General features: G+C 21.2%; 1 protein-coding gene across 2 annotated transcripts in view; it reads right to left on the bottom strand.

Moving 5' to 3' along the window:
* Positions 1 to 17,622, bottom strand: part of Bma-nrx-1 (Thrombospondin N-terminal -like domain containing protein) — a gene marked incomplete at both ends in the record, with an annotated part of 42,753 nt that extends 25,131 nt beyond the window's left edge. The window contains 24 exons of one of the 2 annotated variants that reach the window (XM_043082511.1): positions 1,404 to 1,580; positions 1,914 to 2,085; positions 2,386 to 2,564; positions 2,829 to 2,948; positions 3,247 to 3,362; positions 3,546 to 3,682; positions 4,414 to 4,519; positions 4,855 to 5,061; positions 5,683 to 5,932; positions 6,298 to 6,406; positions 7,118 to 7,338; positions 7,763 to 7,909; positions 9,065 to 9,259; positions 9,754 to 9,892; positions 10,131 to 10,285; positions 10,640 to 10,841; positions 11,096 to 11,251; positions 13,592 to 13,750; positions 13,985 to 14,145; positions 14,577 to 14,807; positions 15,070 to 15,169; positions 15,433 to 15,555; positions 16,039 to 16,147; positions 17,249 to 17,622. In XM_043082511.1, coding sequence (XP_042938445.1) covers positions 1,404 to 1,580; positions 1,914 to 2,085; positions 2,386 to 2,564; positions 2,829 to 2,948; positions 3,247 to 3,362; positions 3,546 to 3,682; positions 4,414 to 4,519; positions 4,855 to 5,061; positions 5,683 to 5,932; positions 6,298 to 6,406; positions 7,118 to 7,338; positions 7,763 to 7,909; positions 9,065 to 9,259; positions 9,754 to 9,892; positions 10,131 to 10,285; positions 10,640 to 10,841; positions 11,096 to 11,251; positions 13,592 to 13,750; positions 13,985 to 14,145; positions 14,577 to 14,807; positions 15,070 to 15,169; positions 15,433 to 15,555; positions 16,039 to 16,147; positions 17,249 to 17,622 — 4,045 coding nt within the window. The remainder of the gene's footprint in view (positions 1 to 1,403; positions 1,581 to 1,913; positions 2,086 to 2,385; positions 2,565 to 2,828; positions 2,949 to 3,246; positions 3,363 to 3,545; positions 3,683 to 4,413; positions 4,520 to 4,854; positions 5,062 to 5,682; positions 5,933 to 6,297; positions 6,407 to 7,117; positions 7,339 to 7,762; positions 7,910 to 9,064; positions 9,260 to 9,753; positions 9,893 to 10,130; positions 10,286 to 10,639; positions 10,842 to 11,095; positions 11,252 to 13,591; positions 13,751 to 13,984; positions 14,146 to 14,576; positions 14,808 to 15,069; positions 15,170 to 15,432; positions 15,556 to 16,038; positions 16,148 to 17,248) is intronic. The other variant, XM_043082512.1, reaches the window with a different exon arrangement.
* Positions 17,623 to 26,987: the final 9,365 nt, after the last annotated feature.

Raw genomic sequence — 26,987 nt, 5'->3', positions numbered from 1 at the left:
AATTCATTCATTCCTTCATTATCAATAATGTAATCAATGATAATACAATATATAAATGATCAATTTGGAAAGAAAATTAAAGTAGAAAAAATCATTAAATATATAAAATCACTAATCATTAAGCATATATTATGAGAAAAATTCAAATTTATCAAAAATCATTACTAAACTAAAATTCAAATTTATCAAAAATCATTACTAAACTAAAATTCAAATTTATCAAAAATCATTACTAAACTAAAATTCAAATTTGTCATAAATCATTGCCAAACTTTGATTATTGAAAATGCATTGAAAAGACAGCCAAATGTTATATAAGCTACCGATGACCAGTAATTTCCATTTTATTGAAAAATCCTTGAGGAAATGATGACTGCCTCTCTGTCTACGAGGACTCTCTCCTCTCCCTCTCCCTCTCTCTCCCTCTCCCTCTCCCTCTCCTCTCCCTCTCTCTCTCTCTCTCTCTTTCATTTCATTTTAACATCATTTCAAACATCCCTTTTCACTTCACATTTTCCACTTAGCTTTAAGCTTATCCAATTGACCTCTCTAACCAATTCACACATATATCTCTCATCTCATCCATCCATCCATCCATCCATTCATTCATCTAATACTTCAGAATAAAATATGAATATAAACTACCTAACTTATCGGTTTTTTTTCTTTTTTTTTTTTATATTTCATTTTATTCCCTCTCCCTCTCCCTCTCTCTCTCTCTCTCTCTCCTTCTTATTCAATATAATATAATTATTTTAATTTAAAAAAAAAGCGAATAGAAAAAAAAAAGTGAAAAGAACGAATTAAATAAGCGATTGCTCATTTATTTTACAACATAAAAAAGAAAAACAACAACAAATTTCTCTTTTATTTGTCAATTATATATGCATAAGAAAATTTTGAAATTTAAAAAAAAAAAAATTCAATCTAAAATTTGATTAATTAATTCTAAAAATTCTAGAAATAATCATCTGTTTTTTTTTTTTTTTTTTTTTAAGAAAAAATTATCAAAATATTCAATAATTTTCTTTCTTCTTTTTTTGAATAAATTACAATTACTTATAATTATTGTTTATAAAATAAAATAATTTACTAATAAAACAAATAAAATTTCAATAAATTAAACAATTATTATATTACAAATGAGTAAATATTTATATGAGAATTCATTAAATAACTCATTTAATCAAAAACAAATTTAAGTATTTTTATTAATTTTTTAAGTATTGAAAAAGAAACTTTCTGCTACAATATGACATTAAAGTTCAAATTTGTCAACCTAATAATACAACTAAAAAAAATAATTATGCATGGAAAGATTATTTAAGTATAAAATAAAAATAAATAACAAATAAAAATAAAAAAAGGAAAAAGTGTAAATGATAATAAAATGATAAACAAACCTTGTGCTAGCATATCCAATATCATTAAACCATTGAAATTGACACCTGTGATAAAACCTTTATAGCTATCATAGATTTGTTCACGTTTACGTCGTTTTGTACGATGTAATAAATTAAATGATGCACCAATTGCTATTCTCCATTGCATATTTAATGTCACAAGTTCCATATCACCACCTGATATTTTCAAGAAAAAAACAAACAAATAAACAAACAAACAAAAAATGTTATATTTATAGTTAAATTCTATCATAGATATTCCATTTATTTAAGCGATATTAAAGATATTTTATTTTTTTTTTTTTTTTATTTTCTCTCTGACATATATATATATTTTTAATTCATAATTAATTTACGATGTGCTTACTTCATTGGTTGGTTAAATTTATTTAATTGAATTCTAAAAAAAAAAAATAAGTAAATAAATAAATTCACTAAGTGAAATGAATAAATTATTTTTTTTTTTTTGGAAAATACTTGGATTAAATTAGATGAAAAGTAATCTAATACCAAGAGGAGAGTAATAAATTGGTTCACGATTATCGATGTATAAAGTTAAGTTAGCTTCTTGTCGATAAATGATAACAGCATGATGCTTATCATCATTTAGTAAAGCACTTGATAAGCCAACATCATGATCACGAGATCCAAGATTGTAACGAATATGCAAATGAGCATTTTTCTGTAATATCGCTTTTTTTTTTTTTCAAAAACTTTGAAAATTATTTCAACTACAAAGAATATATTATTTCTTCTTTATAATTGATCATATCAATGAAAAATCTATCAAATAAATAATATAAATATTATTTTTTCAACTTGTAAACATCAAATTTCAACCTCAAAAACCAAAATTCCAAAAAAAAAAAAAGAAAAAAAAGAACAAAAAAATTGAAATATTTTATGAAATGAATTAAAAAAAAAAAATCTAATGAATTAACAAATATTACTGATTAAATTTTAATACCAAAAATTTTAGTACCAAAAAAACAGTAAGAAAGTCGCCGTCAACATTACATTGTACACTTAATAGTACAGCATTAGCTTGTCGAGTACGAAATCCAATTGCCATTTCATCTCGATTTGTTGATGGTTGAATTGATTTTGGATATTCATAATAAATTGCTGATAATGATGAGTCAAATATATAAGTTGTACCAACTGTAAATAAACTAAATATTATTCTTTCAAATAAAGAAACAAAAAAATGCAATTTTAAATTTTTGAAATCAATTTAGTTAATAAATTTAAATTTTTTTAAACGAACAAAAAAATAGTAAAAATGATTGATTTAATCAAAAAAAAAAAAGTAGTAAAAAAAGAAGAGTTAATAAAAGTGATTAGTTAACAAATTTAAAATTTCAATATAAAATTTAAAAAGATTTAAAAAAAAAGAGAGAGAGAGAGAGAAAGAGTGAAACGAACAGTTATCACATCTTTCGCCAGCATAAGTTGTCATTGAACAATCACATTTTGTGGAATTCCATTTTTGAATACATTTTCCACGATTTAAGCATACTTTAGGTGAGCATCGAGTATATGGTCCTATTATAATTTCAATCAAAATTTCAATCTTTTCTCTAAGTCTATCAAAAGTTTTATCAAAAAAAAAAAAAATGATGCAAAAATGTGAAGTTAATAAGAAAATTTTTTTTTAAATTTGGAAATGGTAATTTTAATTAAATTGCGCAAACAATTAAATGAAGAAATTTCAACAGAGAAAGTAATAGAAAATTTAGGATAATTTCATTTAAATAAAAAATTTTAACTGTAACCGACTTTTTCTTAAAAAAAAAATCAATAATAAAATAGAATTTTGAAAATATAATTATGCCTTACATACCATGACATCCTTTAACAATACCAAAACTTTCTATTGCATCTTTTAAAATATCTAAATATTCATTACCAATTCGGAATGAAGAGATACATCCATGAAAACCGGAAATATTTTTAAGCCTAAAAAAAAAATTAATTTATCAAAAAACAATTATACAAAATGACAAATATAATTAAAATAAAAAACGAAAATAATTATTTGAAAATTACATGAAAATATTCTAAATTGGTGTTAAAAATAAAAACGAAAGTTTTTATTTTATATCACAAAAGATGAGAAAAAATAAATAAATAAAAAAAAACCTTAGAGAACCGGAAATACCGGATGGTATATCACCAATATATAATTTTGTATGTAAATTAACAATATGTCCTCGAACATTAGACATTACTATGCTGCTATTATCAACCACAACATTATGCTCACCACCTAATGATTTCTGAAAAGTTGAATTTATTCATTTTTACATAACACAGCAAAAATAATTACAGTATATTAAGTTTGAGTAATTAATTAATTAATTGGTAGAAACAATTTTAGATTGGATGATATGAAAAGAGAAAGAGAAACAAAATTTTAAATTAAAATTAAAACAAAATTAATTGAAAAATATGACTAATAGTTGAATCCAATTTAATCGGAATTGTATTAATCGAAATTGGAAATTATAAATTCTTCCAAATTTATTCCTATATATTATATTGAAATTAATCAATGCATTTTGACTATTCATACTTTTCATATAAAATGCCCAAAAATAAAATAATTATATAATAATATTAAGAAAATTTAACTTAAATAAGGAATGAAATACATTCTCAGAAATGATAAACACAAGGAAATAAAATTAAGTCTTATCAAAATTTATGCAGAAATTTTCAATTTTTAAACTCTAAAAATTTTATAAAAGACTTATTGCATCAGTAAATTAATTAATCCTAATTAAAAACAAGAAATTTATCTCAAATTTATCATCATTGATAATTTTGATTTCATTTAAGAAACCAATCTGAGATATTATTAAAATGCAGTAAGCACTAATTCTAATAGCTAAAACGATAGCTTATATGCTAATGCTAACATTTGAGTAAATTATTCTTTAATAAGATTAAATGATAGCAATATTTAGTAAAAATTTGCACAGGTGTTTTTCAATTAATAGTAATAAACCTGAAAAATGATGACACTATGCCATTTAAAGTCATTTAAAACTTGTCCATCTGGTAAAGCTGGTGACATTATCACTTCTGTTCGTGTGCTAAAGCTATAAGTGTACCTGAAATATTTGCTATTTAATTTAAATTAAAAAAAAAAAAAAAAAAAAAAAAGAGGAAGTAAATCATTTCTTTCAAATGAGAAATGAATATTTAAATCTTTTAACTCAAACATAAATGTTTAACCTTTGACATTCATAGAATCAAATAATTTTAATTTTTGTTTATATTACATTTATGATGTTAACAATGCAAATAATATGCTAGCTTTTTTGTTAATAGTAGCATTAACATTTCAAAAATTGTTTTTTTCTTTTTTTTTTTTTATTGTTAACTGGAATAACCTTTGACCTTTTATTGTTAAATATTATTATAATGGTAGTGAGAAATTGCTAACCTTATTCGACCGTAATGCAATTCCAAAGATGCAAAATTATTATTGTAAGTGGAATTAGTTAAAAATGCAAAGAGCATTGCTGACGGCGACAGTGTGCGAAATTTAAATGAAATTCGATAAATATTTTTAATACTCATCAAATGCTTATCATTTATCATTGCATATGCATTGTGTTTTTCGAATGTTACAGATGAAGATTTTACTTTCCTGAATTTAAAAAATTTATTTAAAAAGAAAAATAAAGAAGAAAGTAAAACAATTTATTATATTAATTGAAAAGAATTTTTAAAGTATAATTCAACTTTTTTTTTCTTTTTTTTTTGCAACATTTTTATTAAAAAAAACAAAAATTTAAAAATTAATTCATCATTATTTTCTTTTTTTTTTTTCCAAAAATTACGTATATATTTTAATTGATTTAAATAAAATTTAACTTTTTCAATTTGTTATCTTTTGATTAAGAAAAGCTTTTTGTTTTTTTTTTTTTTTTGTTTTTTCTCAGTCTTTATACTTTCATTATGTTGAAAATAATTCAAACAAATTATTTACAGAAATTGTCACAACATTTGATAACATTTGAAATTTAAGACTATTAAAGATTAAATATACTTAAAGTACTTAAATACTTAAAGATAATAAATGATTACATAGTAATTAATAAGTGCAAATACTTCAAAATTAAATCTATTCAAGTAATCCCTTTGAAATTACATCAATATTAGAAAATATTTATGGAAAATTTTAAACAAACCTAAAAATGATAATTTTGCTGATAATAATAATAATGATAATAATTTAATACATATTAATATAAATTAAAATAAATACCTATTCTTTAATTTATATCGATCACGTGATGGATTCATCTTTTCTGATGGATTATTGATCGGATTTCGACGTTTTACACTCTTCAAAATATCGAAATCATTGAAAAGCATTTTTATCATTTGTCCGCCAAATTTCTCTTCCAATGTGTCATTTGCGCGTGCGGTAAAATGTGTGGATGACATTGCGTGCAATGAATGTCCAGCAGATATCTCATCAATATCTAATACTAACTTAGAAGAAGGCAGAAAATCTAAAATTGATTAATATCAATAATTTATATTATATTCAAGTAAGTAAGTTTATTTTCTAATTTATATATAAATCATTTAAAAACAAATATTTAAATCAATTTTATCAATTTATTTCATTTTTTTTTCTTTTTTTTTTTTTTGATAATTTCAATATTAAAATTTAATATATAGATATGAAAAATTTAACATTTAATAAATAACAAATTATATTTATATGTAAGTATTTAAAATTCTAAAATGTTAGCGTTTGAATTATAAAGAAAATTCTTTTTTTATTTAAATGCAAAAATTTTAAAATTGCTTTTTTTTTTTTTTCTTAAATATTATATTTTAAAAAATATTTTATGAAAAAAAAAAAACTTACAATTATGTTCCCATTTCCCATCTAAAAATAGCAATAATTTCTCGCCACGTCGTTTAATACGCATTGAATGAATTCGATTATCATTTAAATTAATACCCCAATTGAACACCTGCAACTTTTCCTTTTTGTTTAATTAATTAAAAGATTAAAATTAATTATTGATTTGTAATTTAAATAAAACAATAACAATGCTTCACAAAAAATACTACTCGCAAACATAAAATCTTTTATTATCAATATTTTTACTAATTAATCTTTCATATTTTTTATATTAAGATGAAATATTTTCTATTTATAAATGAAATAATAATAAAATTTTAAATTGAAATTTTAAAATGGAATAATAGCTTTAACAAAAAATAAGATATTAGCCTTAAGAAAGAAAAAACGAGGATAACAAAGATTTAATTGAATTCAAACGAAAGTCCTTACGCTATCAAAAAAAAAAAAAAAAAAAAAAACTAAAGTGAGAATTAATTTGGTGACAATTTGGTGACAATTAATCACTGACAAAAAAAAAAAAAGAAAAAATTACATTATTTCTGCAATTTTTTCACTAAATAAAAATGCTATAATTCAAAAATAATTGATTATATACTTAACAAATATAATTTCAAATTAACTAACTTACTGATATCATTAATCAGTCATAAATAAAAGTTAAAATATGGAATAGATTGAACATTCAATTAAATTAAAGTTCAAACTCATAAAACACACTCAATATTCAATCCTTTATCAATGCATCTTTTCTTTTTTTTTTTTTAAAAAAAAATTCTTCTCATCTAAATTTATTTATTGAAATTTCAAGATAAATTACATGATGCGAATTCTCGAAATTAAGATGCAATTCAAGTTCTCCATCAATTAGTAAAAGTAAAATGCGATGATTTGGTGATTTTATTGATTTTGTATCCAATAAAACACTTCTTTCATTGATACTTCGAAATTTACATTCAATTGTTTCCGCTTCACTTTCAATAGATTTTGGTAGTAAAAGCGATGGTACATTATTTGTCGAAAAATCCACATATTCAGGTTCTAAATTTTAAATTTAATTTTTTTTTGTAACTTTAAATTTTTTTAATTTTGAAATTTTTTAAACTTTTCTTTTCTGATTTTATCATTTACTGTAACATTTTTATCAGTGTTAAAATAATTCTACCATAATTTAAATTATATATGTTAAAATAAAAAAAAAATAAGTTAAAATAATTCTGCCACAATTTAAATTTTATATTAATTCTACCATAATACATAAGAAATTATTTACAACAACAATGAAAAATTACAAATAATATTTCAATTTTAAACTATTATTCAAATTATTTCAAATTATGTATTCAATTAAATATATTTGCAAATAATTTTTAAAAAGTGAATATAAAAATGAAACAAAAAAAAAAAAAAAAAAAGAAATTTTTGATAAAGAATTAAAAATTAATAAAAAAGTGATAAAAAAAACCTTTATCACAAAGTATTCCTTCCATAGCTGATACTGAACAATCACATCGAAAACTATTATAACCATTCTCACATCGTCCAAAATTTTTGCATGGTGATAAGGCGCAAAAGTCCTGATTTACATTAGCTGAACAGCCATAGCTAATTCCTGTGATAATTATTTCATTAAATTTACAATCATTAATTATATTCCTAGCTATTGATAATGATTAATCAATACCAAACAATTATGCTATTAAACTTCATAGATCATTCATATGCAATAAACAAAGTAAACTTTAATTTTATTGAACTTTGTAAAAAATTTTTAAAAATTTTAAAATAAAATATGTGTATTAAAATATAAATTACAGTTTTTTATTTGGAAGAAAAAAAAAATAAATTATTCAATATTTGAAGTAAAAATTAATTCACTAAAATATATTATTAATTAAGATTTTAAGCTTTAATATTGTTTGAGAATAAAGAAATACAAAATACTTCGTTTAAAAAATGAAAAGAAAGAGAGAAAAAGAATTTTTTGAAAAAAAAGAAAAAGACATTTCAATTTAAAAACTTATTGACATGTATGACAGGTATCATTTGAAAGAAAGTATGACATTTTAGCTTGAATGAATGAGTGATGGCTTATTGATAGTTTTACTTCAGTAAGTCTAAAGTTTGTACTAATATGTACTTTAAGTTGAGAAATAAGTAAGTACGGAAGATGTTGACATGTTGAATAAATGAGATAGCAAATTTTGTGGAAGAATTAGAAAGAAAGAATAAGTTTAAAAAGTAGAAAAAGCAAATTGATATTTCCAAAAATTGACATTTTTTAAATTAAAAAAGAGGAAACATATGTAAAAGAGTAATTGATTTTGAATTTATGTCACGCAATTCCGCTATGATATAGCAGTTTGAACTTATGTGTCGCGCAATTCCGCTATGATATAGCAGTTTGAACTTATGTGTCGCGCAATTCCGCTATGATATAGCAGTTTGAACTTATGTGTCGCGCAATTCCGCTATGATATAGCAATCTGAACTTATGTGTCGCGCAATTCCGCTATGATATAGCAGTCTGAACTTATGTGTCGCGCAATTCCGCTATGATATAGCAGTTTGAACTTATGTGTCGGACAATTCCGCTATGATATAGCAGCTTGAACTTATGTACCGGACAATCTCGTCATTTTAAATATGCAATTTTGAATTTATACGTTTGTGATGATAATGAATTGCTACTCTGATATGGGAACACACAACTGATTAAGTGATTGATAAGAATGTGAAATCAATGTTCATTATAATATCAATTAACCTTTTTTAAAATTCTTTTGTTGTTCCTGAAAAATGCTTGCAATATTTGGGCTGATACCATTGATGCGTATACCTTTCAGACAGCCAATATAACCTTTTCGTAGATTTGCTGTCCAAATCGGAGAAGGTACATGAAAGTCAACCGGATCCGATTCATTACTTGGCCATGGTACAGCTCCCAAATAGATTGGTTCTTCTATAACCGTAAACATATACTAATAATATTGTGAAAAAAAAAAATATTCAATTTATAAGATTCATTTTTTTTTGCAAATGATTTAAGTAAAAAAAATTTACGAAAATTTTGTAATATTGAAAAATTTTTATACATTTAGGCAACTTTCATCAATCAAATTTATCATTTTTCTTCAGTATTTTTAAAAATCTTTTTTTTTTTTTATTTGAAATTAGCCGCATTTCATGTATTTAAAGTAATTTAAGTTCAAGTATACAATGAAATTCAAATTGCTAATTTCAAGCTTTTGTTAAAATTTACTTCACTAATTAAATGAGATAAAGCAAAACCGGAAATAACTCTATTAACCAAACCGGAAAAATCGATTAAACTGATTATATATTCAAAGTTATCTTTGAATAACGATTTGTTTAAATTATGGAATTAGCAAGGTGTTAAATAATACATAATAAAATTTGTTAGAAAAAAAATAAATTAATTAAAATATGCATTACCGATAATTAAATTGGCAGACACACCAGGTGTTGAAAAATCAGTTTTAATATTATCAACGATCACTGTACCACTCCGTCCCATCCGTTCAAGCGTTACGCTGTGCCATACCGCTCCATCCGTTATTTTTTCCGCTGTTGTCTATAAAAAAAATGAGCTACTACCTTTGTTACCTTAGCAACCTTAATGATACCTTATGATATTTTTGAAATTTTCGTTTCGTTTTTTTTTTTTTTTTTTAAATTATATTGATTAAATTATTTATTTGCTAACTTTGAACAATAATTTAATTTTTATTAAGCTATTTGGAAAAGACAAATTTAAAATTGCTAATCATGACAGAATTAAATTTGGCATTTTTTGTGGAAAATTTAACTACCTGTAATCTAATATGTCCTGATCCTAGATTAATAATCATAAATAGATGACCATCAATTAATTCAAATGCAAAATAATCATATCCTGTTTTTGTGGTTGGTAATGATCCATGATAAAGAATAAGGCCATCAAATTCTTGTGTTCGTAACTGAAAGCCTGAAATTCTCTGAAAAAAATTATACAAAATTATACATTTTTATTATAAAATTAAAATAAATTTTTTCCTATTATTTTTTTATTTTTTTTTACTTTTAAACTTTCATTTTTTTTTTTTTTTTTAAATAATCATAATAACATCAATTATAATATTTAATTTTATTCAACAAAACGAAAAAAAAAAAAAAGAGTTGCCAATTTAAAGAATAAATAAAAAAAAAAAATGATTCAAAAGAAATAAAATAATTAAAATGTGAAAAAAAGAAAAGCAATGAATGAATGAATGAATGATTCTCGTAGAATATTACAAAATTTCAATAATTAATTTAAATTTTATTAAAAATTAAAAATTACTCAAACTTCCGCTAGCAACAGAATTCCATTTGGGTAATGTAATAAAATGTTGGCCAGTATTAAATGAGAAAACATCTGCATATAATGCTTGTTTATTACATGAAAATGTTAATTCGCCAGCTGATCGTATGATTGATTGGCCATATCCTTGATCAGCTAATGTGATAAAATTGATCAAATATGCATCAGCTTCATACTTAACCTAAAAAAAAAAAATAAAAAGTCATATAAGTAATTAAAAGAAAATAAAAAAAATCATATAAGTAATTAAAAGAAAATAAAAAAAAATCATATAAGTAATTAAAAAAAAATAAAAAGTCATATAAATAATTAAAAGCAAAATAAAAAATCATATAAGTAATTAAAAGCTAAAAAAAAAAGAGAGAGCTATTCCTGACAAATAATATTTCTTTTTTCTTTTTTAAAGAGAGAGAATGAAAAATAAAAAGAAAAAACCTTTTTTAAACAACCATGAAAATTTTCCACATCAATTTCAGGAATATTTTTATTCTTTGGTATACCACCCAAATAAGCAAATGAATTAATAAGCCAATCAATTTCAGGCGCATATTGTCGAATTTCATCGTTTAAATTATCAACATTTAATGTCATCTAAAAGAAAAAAAAAATAAACAAATCAATGCTTAAATAACTAAAATAGCGCAAAAGTTTTTTTTTTTTTTTTTTTTTAAAGAGAAAAAACAAAAAAACAGAAAAAAAAAAACAAAAGAATTTTGTCGTTTTTTTTACATTTAAAAAAAAAATTTCTTTCCGTTTTTCATTCTTTCATTCAAATTTTCAAAAAAAAAAAATATAACAAAACAAAATTTTAATTTTTTCAAAAATCTGAAATAAGAAAAAATTTTTTTTTTGTTTTATTTGCAGTTCAATCGATTAGTGAATTGATCAATCTATCAATAAATCAATAAATCACGACAAAATTCTAATTTTTGCTGCAACTTTTTTTGAACAAAATGATAGCAAAAGTAATTTTGCAAAAAAAAAAAAAAAATAAAAATGAAAAATAAAATTATTAAATATATTCTTTAAAATAAGAAAGACACAAGCAGATAACTCTGATCACACAAAAAAGTTTACATTTTGATTATTTACTGAATTTTTATTACTCATTTTATCTAAATTTTATTAAAAATTACTTAACTCATAGAATTTATGCAAATTTTTTAAATTGGAAAAAAAGAAAAAAATGAACAGCAAATTAAGTTAAATGTTTATTTGTATTTAAAAATATTTATTTATACTTAATTAAACTAATTTCATCTCTTTTAATAATTCTATTAAAGTGCTTAAATTGTCTGTAAAAAAAAAAAAAAAAAAAACTTTCTTATTGTATTAAAATTTGAATCCAATAAAGACAAAAATTATATCAATCTTTTATCATATGGCAATGAACAATTTTAATTTATTAAAATTCTTTCTATTAAAAAACAATTTTAATTTATCAAAAATTCTTTCTGTTAAAAAACATTTTTAATTTATCAAATTCTTTTCATCAAAGACAATTTTAATTTATCAAAATTCTTTCTATTAAAAAAACAATTTTAATTTATCAAAATTTTTCTTATTAAAAAACAATTATCACACGAGAAGACATTGTGCAATCCATGCAATTGTGACTAATAAATCTATAATTTTTAATTAATAGTCTTTTGTTAATTAAAATTTGTTATTTTTTCAAAAGTAATTATTTTTCAAATATTAATAAAAATAATTATAGCTAAGCTAATTCATAGCTTTCCTATTTGTTTGGCTATCTTTTCAGAATTAATTTGACTAAAATAAAAATTTTATTGCTACAAAATTTGAAACTTTTTTCATAGTTTCACAAAATGCACTTTGTTATTAATAATAACAGAAAAAAGGGGAAAAAAAAATTGGTACAACTTAAAAAATAAATTTGAGTAAAATTTTGACAAAGAATTTGCATAAACAAATTAGAATACTCGAAAAAATACACATACGATAAACAAATTTTATGTAAATTGTGAAAAAAAAAAAAACTTTTTTGGTTAAATCAAGCAAAAATTTTGTAAAATTTTTTATTAAATGCATAAAGCATAAATTTTTGGTCAAAAAAAAAAAAAAAAATAGCAAAAACTGAAAAATTTTTCAAAAATTTACTGAAAATAAACAAAAAATTATTTCCAAAAAAAAAAAAAAAATGAAAAAAATGAGAAATGTTATTTGCTAGCAGAAAGATTGATAACAAAGCCATGCTAAAATCTCTAAAAATAAAAAACAAAAAAAAAAAAAGACGAAAAGAAATTTTAATAAAATACTTAACAAAATAAAATAAAATAAAATAAAAAAAAAAAAAAAAAAAGGAACTCATTTTTGGCACACCTCAATCGATTACTTACATGTACTGAAGCGACAGATGTCGTTCGCTGAAGTTGTTAAGTTATCAGTTTCAAAATTTTCTATTGATAAGATTATCATCACTGAAGTGATTAATAAATAACTCAGTAATATGAATGAAAGGAAAGAATTCATTTCATTTATTTTATCATTTTAAATTAAATTTAAATTTAAAAAAAAATTTTTTTTTTTTATTTTTTATAAATGATTATGCAACTTTTCAAGATTATTCATTTTGAAATGCTAAAATTAATTTTCAGCTGTCTAAACTTGAAATAATCATAAAATAAATGAGAATTATCATAAGATGAAATGTGTACTAATAATGAATTTATTCCACATTATGTTACTTTGCAAATTTTTTATTTTCATTTTGCAAAAAAAAAAAACAGCTAAACAACAATCCAAAATAGATTTTACAAGATGATTGTTGTAAAAGTTTTCCTGATCTGACTGATAAATTTTTGAAATAATTTAAAATGAAGCCACTAACATAATGATATAAGTTCAACAATTTATAGAAATTTTTGGAAATGATAAAATATTTAAAAACCGGAAAATAAAATTACCAACCAATGTTAATGTCCTGAAAACAGTAACTGTATGCCATCGATCATCATTATATCGACCGGATGGATAATTGTTGAAAATTCTTATTATCCGTTTTTCGGTTCCATCAAATTTTGATGTTGCAACAACTGCGCCATCATCCAATGTGATATGAATGTAATTCTATAACAAAAGAAATTATTTTTTTTTTTTTTTCGCTTAAGTAAAACTTTTTTATTTTATGTTCTCAAAAGATTTGCATAAAATGTTTTAATTTGAATTCTCAAAAGAATTATTTTAAAATTTTAGTTCGAACTCTCAACAAATGGTATTATTTCTTATTCAATTTTCCATCATTTTTAATATTTCTATTTGCTAGAAAATTTAAAATGTTTTAAAAAAATTTCAAAGATATACCAGACGATCACCACCGATATATAGTAGAGCTCGTGAATGTGTCGTTTTAAAAGACAATGTAATATTTTCTGATCGAAAACGTATAATTCCTGCCGAATTATTGCTAACATCATAACCAATCAATTCTCGACCATTAAATGATAAATGCGAATCAAATCGAACTAAAAAGAAAAAAAAAGAAAAAAGAAAAAAAAAGGTCAAAAAATTATCATTAAATTATCATTTCAACAAACAAAACAAAAGAAAAGATATCAGATAATCAAATCAAAGTGATAAATAAAATATTTTAGATTCTGTAATTTTGACAATTTTAATTTTGTAACTATCAAATGTCTCTGTGATTGGAATGTTTCAAATTCAAATTTCACTCTCGAATACTTCAAATTCAAATTTCATTCTCGAATACTTCAAATTCAAATTTCACTCTCGAATACTTCAAATTCAAATTTCACTGTCGAATACTTCAAATTCAAATTTCACTCTCGAATACTTCAAATTCAAATTTCATTCTCGAATACTTCAAATTCAAATTTCATTCTCGAATACTTCAAATTTAATTTTCAATCTCGAATACTTCAAATTCAAATTTCACTCTCGAATACTTCAAATTCAAATTTCACTCTCGAATACATACCTTGTTCACAACGTTGGCCACGGAAATCCGTAAATGAACAGTCACATTTTGGTCCATCATTTGTGCTATAGCAAATACCGCCATTTCGGCAGAAATAATCATTTTTGCTAGCAATATTTGTTATTTTGCAGTAATCATCGTCCGATTGTCTCATACCAACACTCTCGATTATTTGTGGTGCTGTGACACCTGTAAATTAGTCTAACAAAAAATTAAAAATTTTTTTTTTCACAAACAAAAAATGAACAAATGTGGTAAGCAAATAATGTGAGAACGTTAAGTAAAGGTGTATACAAGTACAAAGGTAAATTGATAAATATTTATATAAATAGGAAGCGCAAATATATATTTTAAATGAAAGAGTTAAAATCATAAATGTAAGATATAAATAAAATTAAAAAAAAATAAACAAAATGTAAAATAAAATAAATGTTAAGTAAGTAAGGGTAACCTTGTGGGTAAAGCCTATACAATAAATTTTTTACTCCACCAGCAAATGAAATTGTATGTCGTTTCAATGGTGAACTCATTGCGCCAAGCAAATAAGTATCCTTAAAAATTTATTTTTAATTTATCATAGAAATAAATTTGAATTAATCACTTTCCTTTTTAGATTATCATTGAGTAAAATTAAATTAAAAAAAAATTAATTACATATTCAAAAAAAAAAAAAAAAAAAATAGAAAGAAATTGTAACAGTTTTAATTACATATTAAGTAAGTTTAATTACCTATAAGACATGAAAAGAAATTATTAAAAAATAAATTTCAATTTAATTAATCTAAAAAAACTAAAATAGAATGTGGTAAATTACCTTCGGAACACCACCGATAAACATATCAGAGTTTGTTTTCAGATTACCAAAAACAAAACTATTTTGATTGAGAATTTTGAAAAGAACGGTGTCATCCAATTGTAATTTTACATTCTCCCAGGCCTAAAATAAATTTGAGAAGCTCAGAAAATAATAATTATTCAACATTTTATCGCATTCAAATAACTTCAAAATTACTTTTGTAAAATATTTAAGCGATAAAATTAGATTTTTTTTAAATTTTAAAATACAGAGAATTTTAAGTAAAATAAAGTTTAAAGTACAGAGAATTTTAAGTAAAATATAAATTTGAATTTAAGGTAAAATGCACAAAAAAAAAAAAAAAAAAAAATTTTTATAATTTATATTTGATCGGTTAGAATAAAAAATTAAAAGAGAAAAATCATTTTGTTTTTTGTTTTATTTCAGAAAATTAAAATTCATTAATTCATCCTATTAAATTATATTTTATCAATCGACATTAGCTGCTAGCTAAATTATTGAATTAGCCGAATAATCCGTTAAACAGTCAAAAAATCTGCTAATTAATTTTTTATGAAGCACAGATTAGACATGCATAATTTTTTGCAATCATATAAATAAAACCTGAAATAAGGTAAGTCGATGCCATCGATAGTCGCTTACTTCGATGTCATTTAATCGCATTGTGACAACTGGTCTCTCTGATGACAAATAATTTGTTTCATCTCCTAACCTATAAAATTTATTAAATTTTTGTAAAAATTTTCTATTAAAAAAAAATTATTATAAGTTTAAGTTATAATAGTAATAATAGTTAATGAGTGAAAAAAAAAAAAAAAACTTAAATATTCAATTTATTAGTAATAAATGCGAGAAAAAATTAGCTATCAGTTGAAGAGAATTACTTACATTATTAGTTGAAATTTAAAAATGATAAAAAATTATAAATGAAATAATTTGAAGAATTGTGTTATATACTTTTGATAACATTGATAACACTCATTAAAAAAAAGCGAACTTTTTTTTTGAGAATAAATTTAATAAAATTCACAACAAGAAATTAAAGAATTGTTTATTTATAAAATTTAAGAATAAAAACTTTTTGGTTTGTTTCTTTTTTTTCTGCTAAATATTTGGATAGATGCTAAGAAGATCAAAGTAACTGATATGATTAGCAATTTTATTATCATAAAAAAATATATCACTGATAACTTCATAGTGCTAATAGATGTATAAAGCCTAAATGTACTTTCTGGCAACAAATAAAAAAAAATTTTTTTTATTAAATGAGTTAAATGTATGGGATAAAAAAAACTTTTTGATTATTGAAATAAATTCAAAATTATTTAATAATTGTTATTCTAAAATTTAAAAATAAAAAAATGTTTTTCTTTTAATTAAACAATTTTACTTAAATATTAGTTATTTTAATCATTTTCTTAGCTAATATTAGTTAAAAATTTTTTTTAATAAAATGCCTAGGAGAGGTATTTTTCATTTAAATTAATTATTTTAAATTTTATTCTTACCTAAAATCCAATTGTAATTTCTTATTTGTAATTGTAAGAGAAAAAAAATTTCCTTGAATTCCACCATCATCTGTGTATAACAATAATGCATTAGATTGTTTGGTTCGAAAATTCAATGACAATTGATTTTCAAATGTATGCATCCATTTAGGATATCTGTAATCTTTCCTTCTTCTTATCAATTAAATAATTATTTAAAGTTAATTAAAAATTTTAATCAAAAAAAAAAAAAAAAAAAAAAAAAAAAAAATTATGCAAAATTTGAAATATTTATATTGTTGTAAATTGAATTATGCATAAGTTACCTGGCATATGAACCAGGTGCTCCAGAAAGTAATATAGCATTCGATCCATCAGCTAATAAAATTATCAATAAAAGTAATAATTTTAATAAATTGAAATATTGCCATAATGAAGTTTTTAATTTGTTGCTAACAATAGGAATAGTTAATTTCGAATAATTTTGAAGGCAATTTATGATGAAAAAATTAGCAGTGCAATAAATTGATATTGATTTGTTATGATTATAATTGATCGATGATACAGCAGTGATTGTCATAGAAGTTGACAAAAACGAGGTTGATAAAATAGTTGATGATGATGATGATAGGGATGATAATGATGATGATAGTTGAGGTGACAATGATGCTGTTGTTGCTGCTGCTGCTGCTGCTTTCATAGTTGACAATTTTGATATAAACCATTTGGTTTGAAATCTTATTGGACTTTGTCCTTCATCATAAGATGTATTGAAAAGCGCAAATGGATAAATGTAAATATAACTTTTAGATAGCAAATGAAGAATGCTAAATGATTTATTAAAATTTGAATTGAAATTTTGATCAGTGGAAAATGAGGCAGCAGTAGTTGTATAATAATTGATGAATAAATTTATTGATTGATCAGAATTAGCAGTATTGATTGATTCTGATTTAATTTCATTTTGTAGGATTAATTTGCCTGAGTGATAATAATTTTGAGCAATGAATATTTGCAATAAATTTACAAAATAGCAATCAATTATTGAGCTAAATTTTTTGATCAAATTAAAATGATCAAATTGATATTTCATCCAAAAATATGCTTTGCTATTTTTTCTATGCAAAACACTAAATTTGAGAAACTTTTTAGTTTTTTTACGCCGAAATATCAATGCTTTTGCTTTTTTCAAATAGCGCATTTTCTTCATGTGACATTGACTGCTGCGACATTTTTTTTGGAGATGAAAAATCAAAAAAAGTTGAAATTTCATCGTCACATAAGTACAGCACTTCTTCAATATTTGTTTGTGTTTCTAACATCTGTTGATAATATCGATTTCCATAGCAAATCCTAAATTTACTTAAAATTATTATTCAATTTCATTTGTAGTTGAAAATTTTAAATATTTTTCAATTTAATTTGTTTCAAATTTAATTTGCTACCATCTGAAAAACAAAAAAAAAAAAAAAAACATAATTATCTCAATTTTTAAGCACAAAAAAAAAAAAAAAAAAAAAAAAAAAACATTACAAAATAAATATTTAAATTAATCGATGAGTTACATAAAAAATTTATAAATACCCTCAGGTATAGTAAATTAATATTTTCAGGTGAGAATATTATTATAAATGAATCGATTTTAAATTGAAAACAATTCAAAGAAATTATTTTCTTTATTTTCTTTTTTTTTTTTATCAATTCAATTGTTAAATAAATGAATGTGTGATAACATAGAAATGATAAAATAATTTCGTAGATATTTCTTAAAAACTGAAAAATTTACATTTTAAATTACAAAAAACTTTTGGTAAATATATTTTAAAAGAAAATAAAAATAACGGATTAAAGCATTTTTCTTTTATTTTTTAGCTAAATTTATTGTTTATTCAAAAAAAAAAAAATTTTTTTTTTTTTTGGTTTCTTTTCAAACAAACATTACAATGTGTAATTTCAAAATTTGACATATTTGACATAAATGACAAAACATTTCAAACATTATCAATTAATCACAAATTGATGATTATCATTTCATACTTAATACAATTTTTGAATTTATCAAATAGCTTAAAATAAGTAAAACAATTTTAGATCAATTATATCTCAAATTTTCAATCTAATATCACTAATTTTTAGCTAAACAATGATTATAATTTTTAATTATATAATAATTACAACTTAAACAATAATTATTTTTGTGCTCAAATTTTCAAATTATAATAACTAAAAAAATAAAATTAGTAAAAAATTGAATTATTCACGTTGAAGTAATGAAGAAAAAATAAGAAAATAAAAGGTTAAATAAATTAAATGCATAATTTAATGTAATTTCTATTAAAAAATTTGCAATAAAAAGAAGTAATTAAAATTAAAAAATAATTAAAAATTTCATTAATTCATTTTATCAAATCTCAAATGCTAATCATAATGAATTAGATAAGAAAAATAGCACTGCTAATTAATTAATATATAAAAATATACTATCTAAGAATACTATCAATAATTGCCTGAACAATCAGCAAACAATTTATCACCTGCAAAAGCAAAATAAATTTTAAAATTACTCAAAATTATTGATTAATCAGTTAATTAAATAGTTGTATATTAGATAATTTTCACCTGATAAAATAATTAAAAATTTGAAATTTAAAAAAAAAAAAAAAAACAAAAAAACACAAAGAGGGAAAAAAAAAAGAAAAGAAAAGAATATTTGAATTAAATCGTTAAGTAATAAATCATTTGCTCATTTTACTGAAATCGAATAATATCGAATTGAAATATAATAAAACGAAATAAGAATTTGATAATAAATTTTGTCTTTGTTAAACTAATAATACCACAAAAATAAACGAATTTTGAATTGATAACATATGTTAAAAGCAATGCAAAATGTATTGCTATCAATTGATTTCATATTGTATTTATATCATAAATTTAAATTCATATTTAAATTACATTTATCACACACTTCTATACATTTCTCTCCTCAATTATTCTCATTTCAATTATGTATTTGACAAATACTTCGCAAATGACATCTTTTTTTTATATTTAATTAATTTAAAAAAATGAAATGAATAAATTAATTAATTTAAATTATCTCAATGATATAACTATTACAATTAATTTAAATATTATTTTTTCATATTTCTTTAAAAAAAATAATTGTAGTAAAAAAAAAAAAAAAAAAAAAAAATTGAAAAGAAATGACGAATTTAAATTATAGAAGCAAGAAATGAGTAAACAAAGCTGTTGATTCTCGATTTCACAAAAAAAAAAAAAAAAAAAAAAACTTATGCAATTCAATCTTTCATGCAAAAGAAGAAAAATGCGGCGAAGCTATCGAATAGTTAATAATACTAATACTTATTAACAAAACTGAAATATAATTCAAGCCTGAAAAAGCTTGTCTAATTTTTTTTTTTCTTCATCTTGGCTATTAATAAATATTTTTTTTTTTGTTTTATATACCATTTGTTTTATCATTTCAAATAGTCTAATTTATCAGTGCTTGAGAAAGTTCATAACAAAATAAAAAAAAAAGAAAGTAAAATTCTCATTTAATTTTAACTGCAAAAAAAAAAAAAAAAAAAAAGAAACTATTATGTCAAAGAAAGAAGACGAAGTATATTTTAATAATGATAATTAAACTTGAACAAATGATATATTTTGATTTAAAAATTCTATCCAAAATAAAAAAGAAAAGAAAAGAAAAGAAAAAAAAACTTTTTAACTTTAGAAAAAAGAATGGAAAAGAGTGAAATGATAAATTTGAATTTATTGCAAAAAGTGTTTTTTAAACGATTCTCAGTTATTATTCCTTTTTTTTTAATGTAATAATGTTTATTTGAAAAATGACCACACTGCATGTTAAGGAGTAAAAGTATCCTTTAGCTGAATGGCCTTTAGTGACCACTTTAAATGAACTTTAAATTGAGCATTTTTTCAAGTGACAAGAAGACATTTGATAGAAATATTTTATATTTTAGAGAGTATCAGTTAAAGTAGCAAAGATTTAAGCTCTATTGCAAATAGTCTAAAAGCGCCTTTCGCTTTGCGCCTTGTGATAACCAATAGTAATAAAGTAAAACATGTATTTACCACTAGCTATTTTGATTATTATTATTAGCATTAACATTTGGACGAAAGTAATAATTTATTCAATTCAAAAGCAAAATTATGAATAAAACATTTGTTGGTCATTTTTTTTTTTTTTTTTGAAAAAGTAGAATATGTAAGTGAGGAAAGCATGTATTGGCCCAGTTTGGCTCGATCTTGCAGTATGGCTTTATCTAAACTATCTTCTGGCCAAGAAATGGAATAGTCTGAAATGCTCTGCTATATTCATTATTCAACCATTCTAACAAACAAAATGCACAACGAGGAAAATTCACTGAACAACAACAATTCGTACTTTATGATGCGCAAATGGCAAAAGACATAAATTTTGTAAATAATATTTTGTAAACTTAAAAAAAAAAAAAAAAATGATAAACTTTACCTGAATTTAAAAAAAAAAAAATTTTTTTTTCTTTCTTCTCTATTCATATTTTATTTATTTATTTATTTTTTTTTTTAACATAAATATGTAAAATTTAAAATGAGAAAAAAAAAAAGAAGGAAAAAAAAAAATTAGTCAATCAGATTGTCTATCCAAAAGTATATCTGTTGACAAATTTTAAATCGATCAGAATTGTGACACTTTCAGATGGATTGAATTACATTTCATTCAAGTTATAGTAGGAAAAAAAAAAAAGAGGAGTGAAAAGATTAGATCAAAACAATTCATTTATTTTCAACTCAAAATTTTTTATTACAATTTTTTTTTTTTCTTGAAATTAAAAATAAAATTGTTTATTTTATATTAATAAAATGCTTAGTTTGTAGTGAGAGGAAGAAAAAAAAAAAAAAAAGATCAAAATTATTAGTATAGTTGGAGGAATTGATAATATTTTTCTATCAGATAGCTGTTTAATTAAACTAGTGAAATCTAATGTAGTGCTTAATTAAATATTTTAACAGAGAGACTCGAAGAAGCATAGCTTTAGAGAAATGATAATTAGAGAGGCATGAGGAGAGTTTGTTGTTCAATAATTCATTTCTTATCTTAATCCAGTCAAAAATTATCAAACTTATCACAGATAACATCCTATTCTGGAGATAATTTCAAGTCATAGATATGATAATACTCTATTCTCGTAGCATTTCTGAATTAAGTAACTTCAAGTATTGACATTAAAAGTTTTTACAAGTTCCAATATTTTCATTTTTTATGTTTGTTGATTGATATTGCTAATAGCATTAAATTTCTTTTTAAATTTTCATAAAACAAAAAAAAAAAAAAAAAAGATATTATCGAAATATTTATATTTATATGAATTAAACATATTTAATAATTCAAATCAATTAATTTACAAAATGAAAATTTTGAAAACGCTCTAAACTTTTAGTGCATAAATTTCGATTTTAGCTTTTCGAAATAATTCAATTCACTTATTTACTTTATGGAATGTACATTTAATAGTAGCAGCAATATTTAGTGAATAGAATGAATGAATTAGTTAATAAAAAATTAATTAATTAATTAAATGTAAAATATATGATAGAATAAAATTTAAAAATGTTAGAAAAGTTTTTTTTTCAAGAATTAGCTAAAGATGATTATTCGTAAGAATTTTTCTTCTTTTTTTTCTCTTTTAACATCATTTCATCATTTTAGCTTTTCAATTTTAGCATAGAAAAAAAAAAAAAAAAATTATTTTAATTGATAGAAAACAAAAAAGAAACTAAAAACTTTGATAAAAATCAATAAATATACTTCGTTTGTTATATTAAAAATTAATTGTAAGCAAAATTAAATGCAGGATGAAAGCATATTTCACTTATAAATGTATTAGCTATTGTTGTTAACACGTATTAGCTACTATTATTTCCACGTATATATGTATTAGCTACTATTATTTCCACGTATATATCTATTAGCTACTATTATTTCCACGTATATATCTATTAGCTACTATTATTTCCACGTACATATGTATTAGCTATTATTATTTCCACGTATATATCTATTAGCTACTATTATTTCCACGTACATATGTATTAGCTACTATTATTTCCACGTATATATGTATTAGCTACTATTATTTTCACGTATATATGTATTAGCTACTATTATTTTCATGTATATATCTATTAGCTACTATTATTTCCACGTACATATGTATTAGCTACTATTATTTCCACGTATATATGTATTAGCTACTATTATTTCCACGTATATATCTATTAGTTATTATTATTTTCACGTATATGTGTATTAGATAATATAATTATAAGCAGAAAAAAGAATCGATGAAACTTCATTAAAATTAAATTAAATATAATTAATTCAAAATATAACATCGTAGAAATATTATTGAAAGGACAAAAAAAAAAAAAAAAAAATTGAATTGAAAACTTTTAAAAAGTATACTTTACACTGATAGATAAAAGCCTTAGAATCACGTTATATGTATGAATTTAAATTTCAAATATGAATGATTTTAAGATGTTTCGTCGCTATGAAACAAAAAAGAAAAAAAAAAAAAGGAAAACGAAAAAAAAGAAAAGAAAGGAAAAAAAAAAAAAAAGAGAAATTCCCAGTGGGATTTTCATCTTATAAACATATTGACTACATTGTGATGCTATTTGGATTTAAGCTTTAAGCTAATCTAAAACTTAAATATTTGACTTTAGATGAAGCGAAGGATAAAAGTTATATATTATTTGAGATTGAAAAGTTAAACGTATTCATTCATCTTACTTTCAGATCAGATAAAATATCATTTGAAATGCATCGTTTTGATCAGATAAAACTATTATTACTAATATTTATATAAGTATAACAAATGATAAATGTTTGTGAAAATTTATCAAAATAAATGAATGATACATAAGGCATATATTATTGATTAAATTGAGTGAAACATTTAAATGATAAATGAATGAAATTGTTATCATTTTTATCTTTTTTATGATCAATAAATTATCATTTTGCTTAATGGACTTTCTTTTTTTTTTTTTTTTTTTTCACAAAATTATCAATAAATGATTTTTGTTTTGTTTTGAAATTTTAGAGAAATATTAATGATACTACTATGATAGTTATTTTAAATAAACAAAATTACACAAAAATAAAAAAAAAAAAAAAAAACTATTCTATTATTAAAAATAAACAATGAAAATTTCAATTTTGGTATTATTTAAAATTATTGATATCCTTTAGAATAATATTTATTGAAGCAATGTTTTATTTCTAAATTAACAACTTAATTTCTAGTTTCATAAAACTTTTTTTTCATCATTAATTAGTTGTTAATTAATTTAAAAAATTTATTTTTTTTAAAGAATTTTTTGTTAAATTTTGAAAATTTGTTAGTTAAATGAAATTTATTTAAATAAAGAAATGACTCGAAAGGCTAACACAAATGAATTTTTTTTCTCTTAAAATGATGATATTCATGATTTTAGCTACAATTATGTAAATTCATTGAATGAATAAAAGACAGTGAAAGTAGAAATTATAAATTTCATTAAAATTCAATTGCAAAAATAAAAAAAAAAAAACTTTGCCATTTAAAAGTTGCAATTTTATAAATTAATTGAAAGAAATTTCAAAAAAAAAAAAAAAAAAAAAGCATAAAGCAAAGAAATGAAAGTATAATTTCTAAATATTGTACTGAAACTAAATTTTTGAGAAATTATTAAAAAAAAAAAAATATTATTTTCATGCATTTTATTCCCAAAAAAAAAAAAAAAAAAAATTCAAAAATGTTGCTATTAAAATTATAAATTTAATTGTTTTATGTTAATATTATCAATTAAATTTAAAATAATTTTAACCTTTCGCGTGACTAATAGCAATTTTAGGATATCAATAAAAAAATACTTAACTTGGAATCAAATTTATAGCAAAATTTTAAAATATTCTCAACAAAATCAACATTTCAAATTCTGACAAAAAGATACAATTTTAATTTGAGAAAAAAAATCAGAAATAAGAAAAGAGAAAAAGAAGAATGGGAAAATTTAAAACCAAAAAATTGAAATAAAATTGAATAATATGCAAAAGGAATTAATTTCGTTGATACATTATTGCAAATATGAATTGATAACATTTCATACTTACAAATTATATTTATTTATAAAGGAATTCTCACATGCAATTTTTCAGTTAAAATTTTAAATTTTATGATAATTTTGCAAAAATTTATTTAATATTTCAATTTTGTTATTTTATACTAGCTAATCATACTGTAATTACGATATTATTAATAATATTTTTTAGTCAAAATTAAATTCTAATTAACAATATTATTAATTAAAGTTAAACTTTTCGAACCTACTTAAAAAAAAAAAATAAAATAAAATTACTAAAAGTGATATTATTGATAATATCACTAAAAGCAACTAGTTAAATTATTTATTAATTTAAAAAAAAAAAAAATAATATATAACTTTTAAAATGAATTAATGGATGAAATTGATAAATGGAATGATAAATAATGATAATGATAGATGTAGTTTAAATAATAAAAAGTAGAAAATTATTGGTTGAGCTAGAAAAAAAAAAAATTAAAATTAAAATTAACGTATGATGATAATATAAGTCACTTTTCAATGATTAAAAAAAAAAAAAAAAAATTGAAAATAGACTAAGAAAATTTATATGATTATTTTATCATAATGATTGATTAGCCATAAATCATTCTCTATTCAAATTATTTTTTAGTACAATAAAAGCTTTTATCAATGCTTTCAAATGCTATCAATGCTTGTCTATCATCCAGAGCAGATTTTGTTATAAATGATAAAAACATTTCATTTCATTTCAATTCATTTCATTTCATTTCATTTCAATTCATTTCATTTCATTTCATTTCAATTCATTTCATTTCATTTCATTTCATTTCAATTCATTTCATTTCATTTCATTTCATTTCAATTCATTTCAATTCATTTCATTTCATTTCATTTCATTTCATTTCAATTCATTTCAATTCATTTCATTTCATTTCTTCTTTCATTTATTGTTACTAATAGTAACTATAATGAACATTTAACTATGAAAAAATTATTTTTAAGGCTTTTCATTTGTTTACAAACATAATAAATATCATTCCTAATGGATTTTTTTTTTTTTTTTTTAGAAATAATCAGTGGAAATAAAAATATAATATCAATTATCAATCATCAAAAATATATTGAAAGAATGCTACTAGCAAAATTTTCATCAAAAATATAATAAAATATCAAATAAAATAAAAGAAAAAAAAAAACATAAAATTAATAATTGTTAAGTTATATCTCAAAATTTTTGTTAGAAGAATATAAAAATTTCATTTCAAAATAAACTTTTATAATAACAAATAGCAAAAAAAAAAAAAAAAAAAGACAGAGAGGGAGAGAGAGGGAGAGAGAAAGAAAAGAATAAAAGAGATAGAAAGATATTGATTTGATTCAGAAAAAAAATTTTCATTATTCTAATATTTCTTTTTATTTAATATATTTTATTTTTAATATAATCAATAATTTTTATTTCATATAATATTAACTTTCTTGTCTTATTTTTTTTTTTAAAAAAAATTCAAATTTCACTATAGTTTAAATTTTAAATGTTAAATGGATGTCATTATAATAAGTAATTTTTGAATGAATGTTTGATGCAAATAAACAATAATTTAAATATGAATTAATTTAAATAAAATAAATAAAGAATTTTTGCAGAATAAAATTTTTGTGATAATTATAATGCAAGCAGATTCTAATTTAATATGAGCTTATTGGAAAAGAAATGAAAAAGAAAAAAAAAAAAATTTTGTATCAAATTACTGCTGAAAAAAAAGAAATGAAAAGATGGATTAGTTGAAAAGGAAATTTAGAAAAAAAAAAAAAAAAAAAAAAATAAGTAATTAGATAGTTTAATAAATATCAGTAAGCAAAGCAAATAATAATAATTAATCTACAAGCAAATTAGCAAATTAAATAAACGAAGTAAATAAACAAATAAAGTTAGCAGTTAAT

This window comes from Brugia malayi (genome assembly GCF_000002995.4).
Source record: "Brugia malayi strain FR3 genome assembly, contig: Bm_v4_Chr4_scaffold_001, whole genome shotgun sequence".
NCBI classification, from domain to species: Eukaryota; Metazoa; Nematoda; class Chromadorea; order Rhabditida; family Onchocercidae; genus Brugia; species Brugia malayi.
Note: the sequence above shows the minus strand (reverse complement) of the source record. Positions and strands in the feature narration are given on the sequence as shown.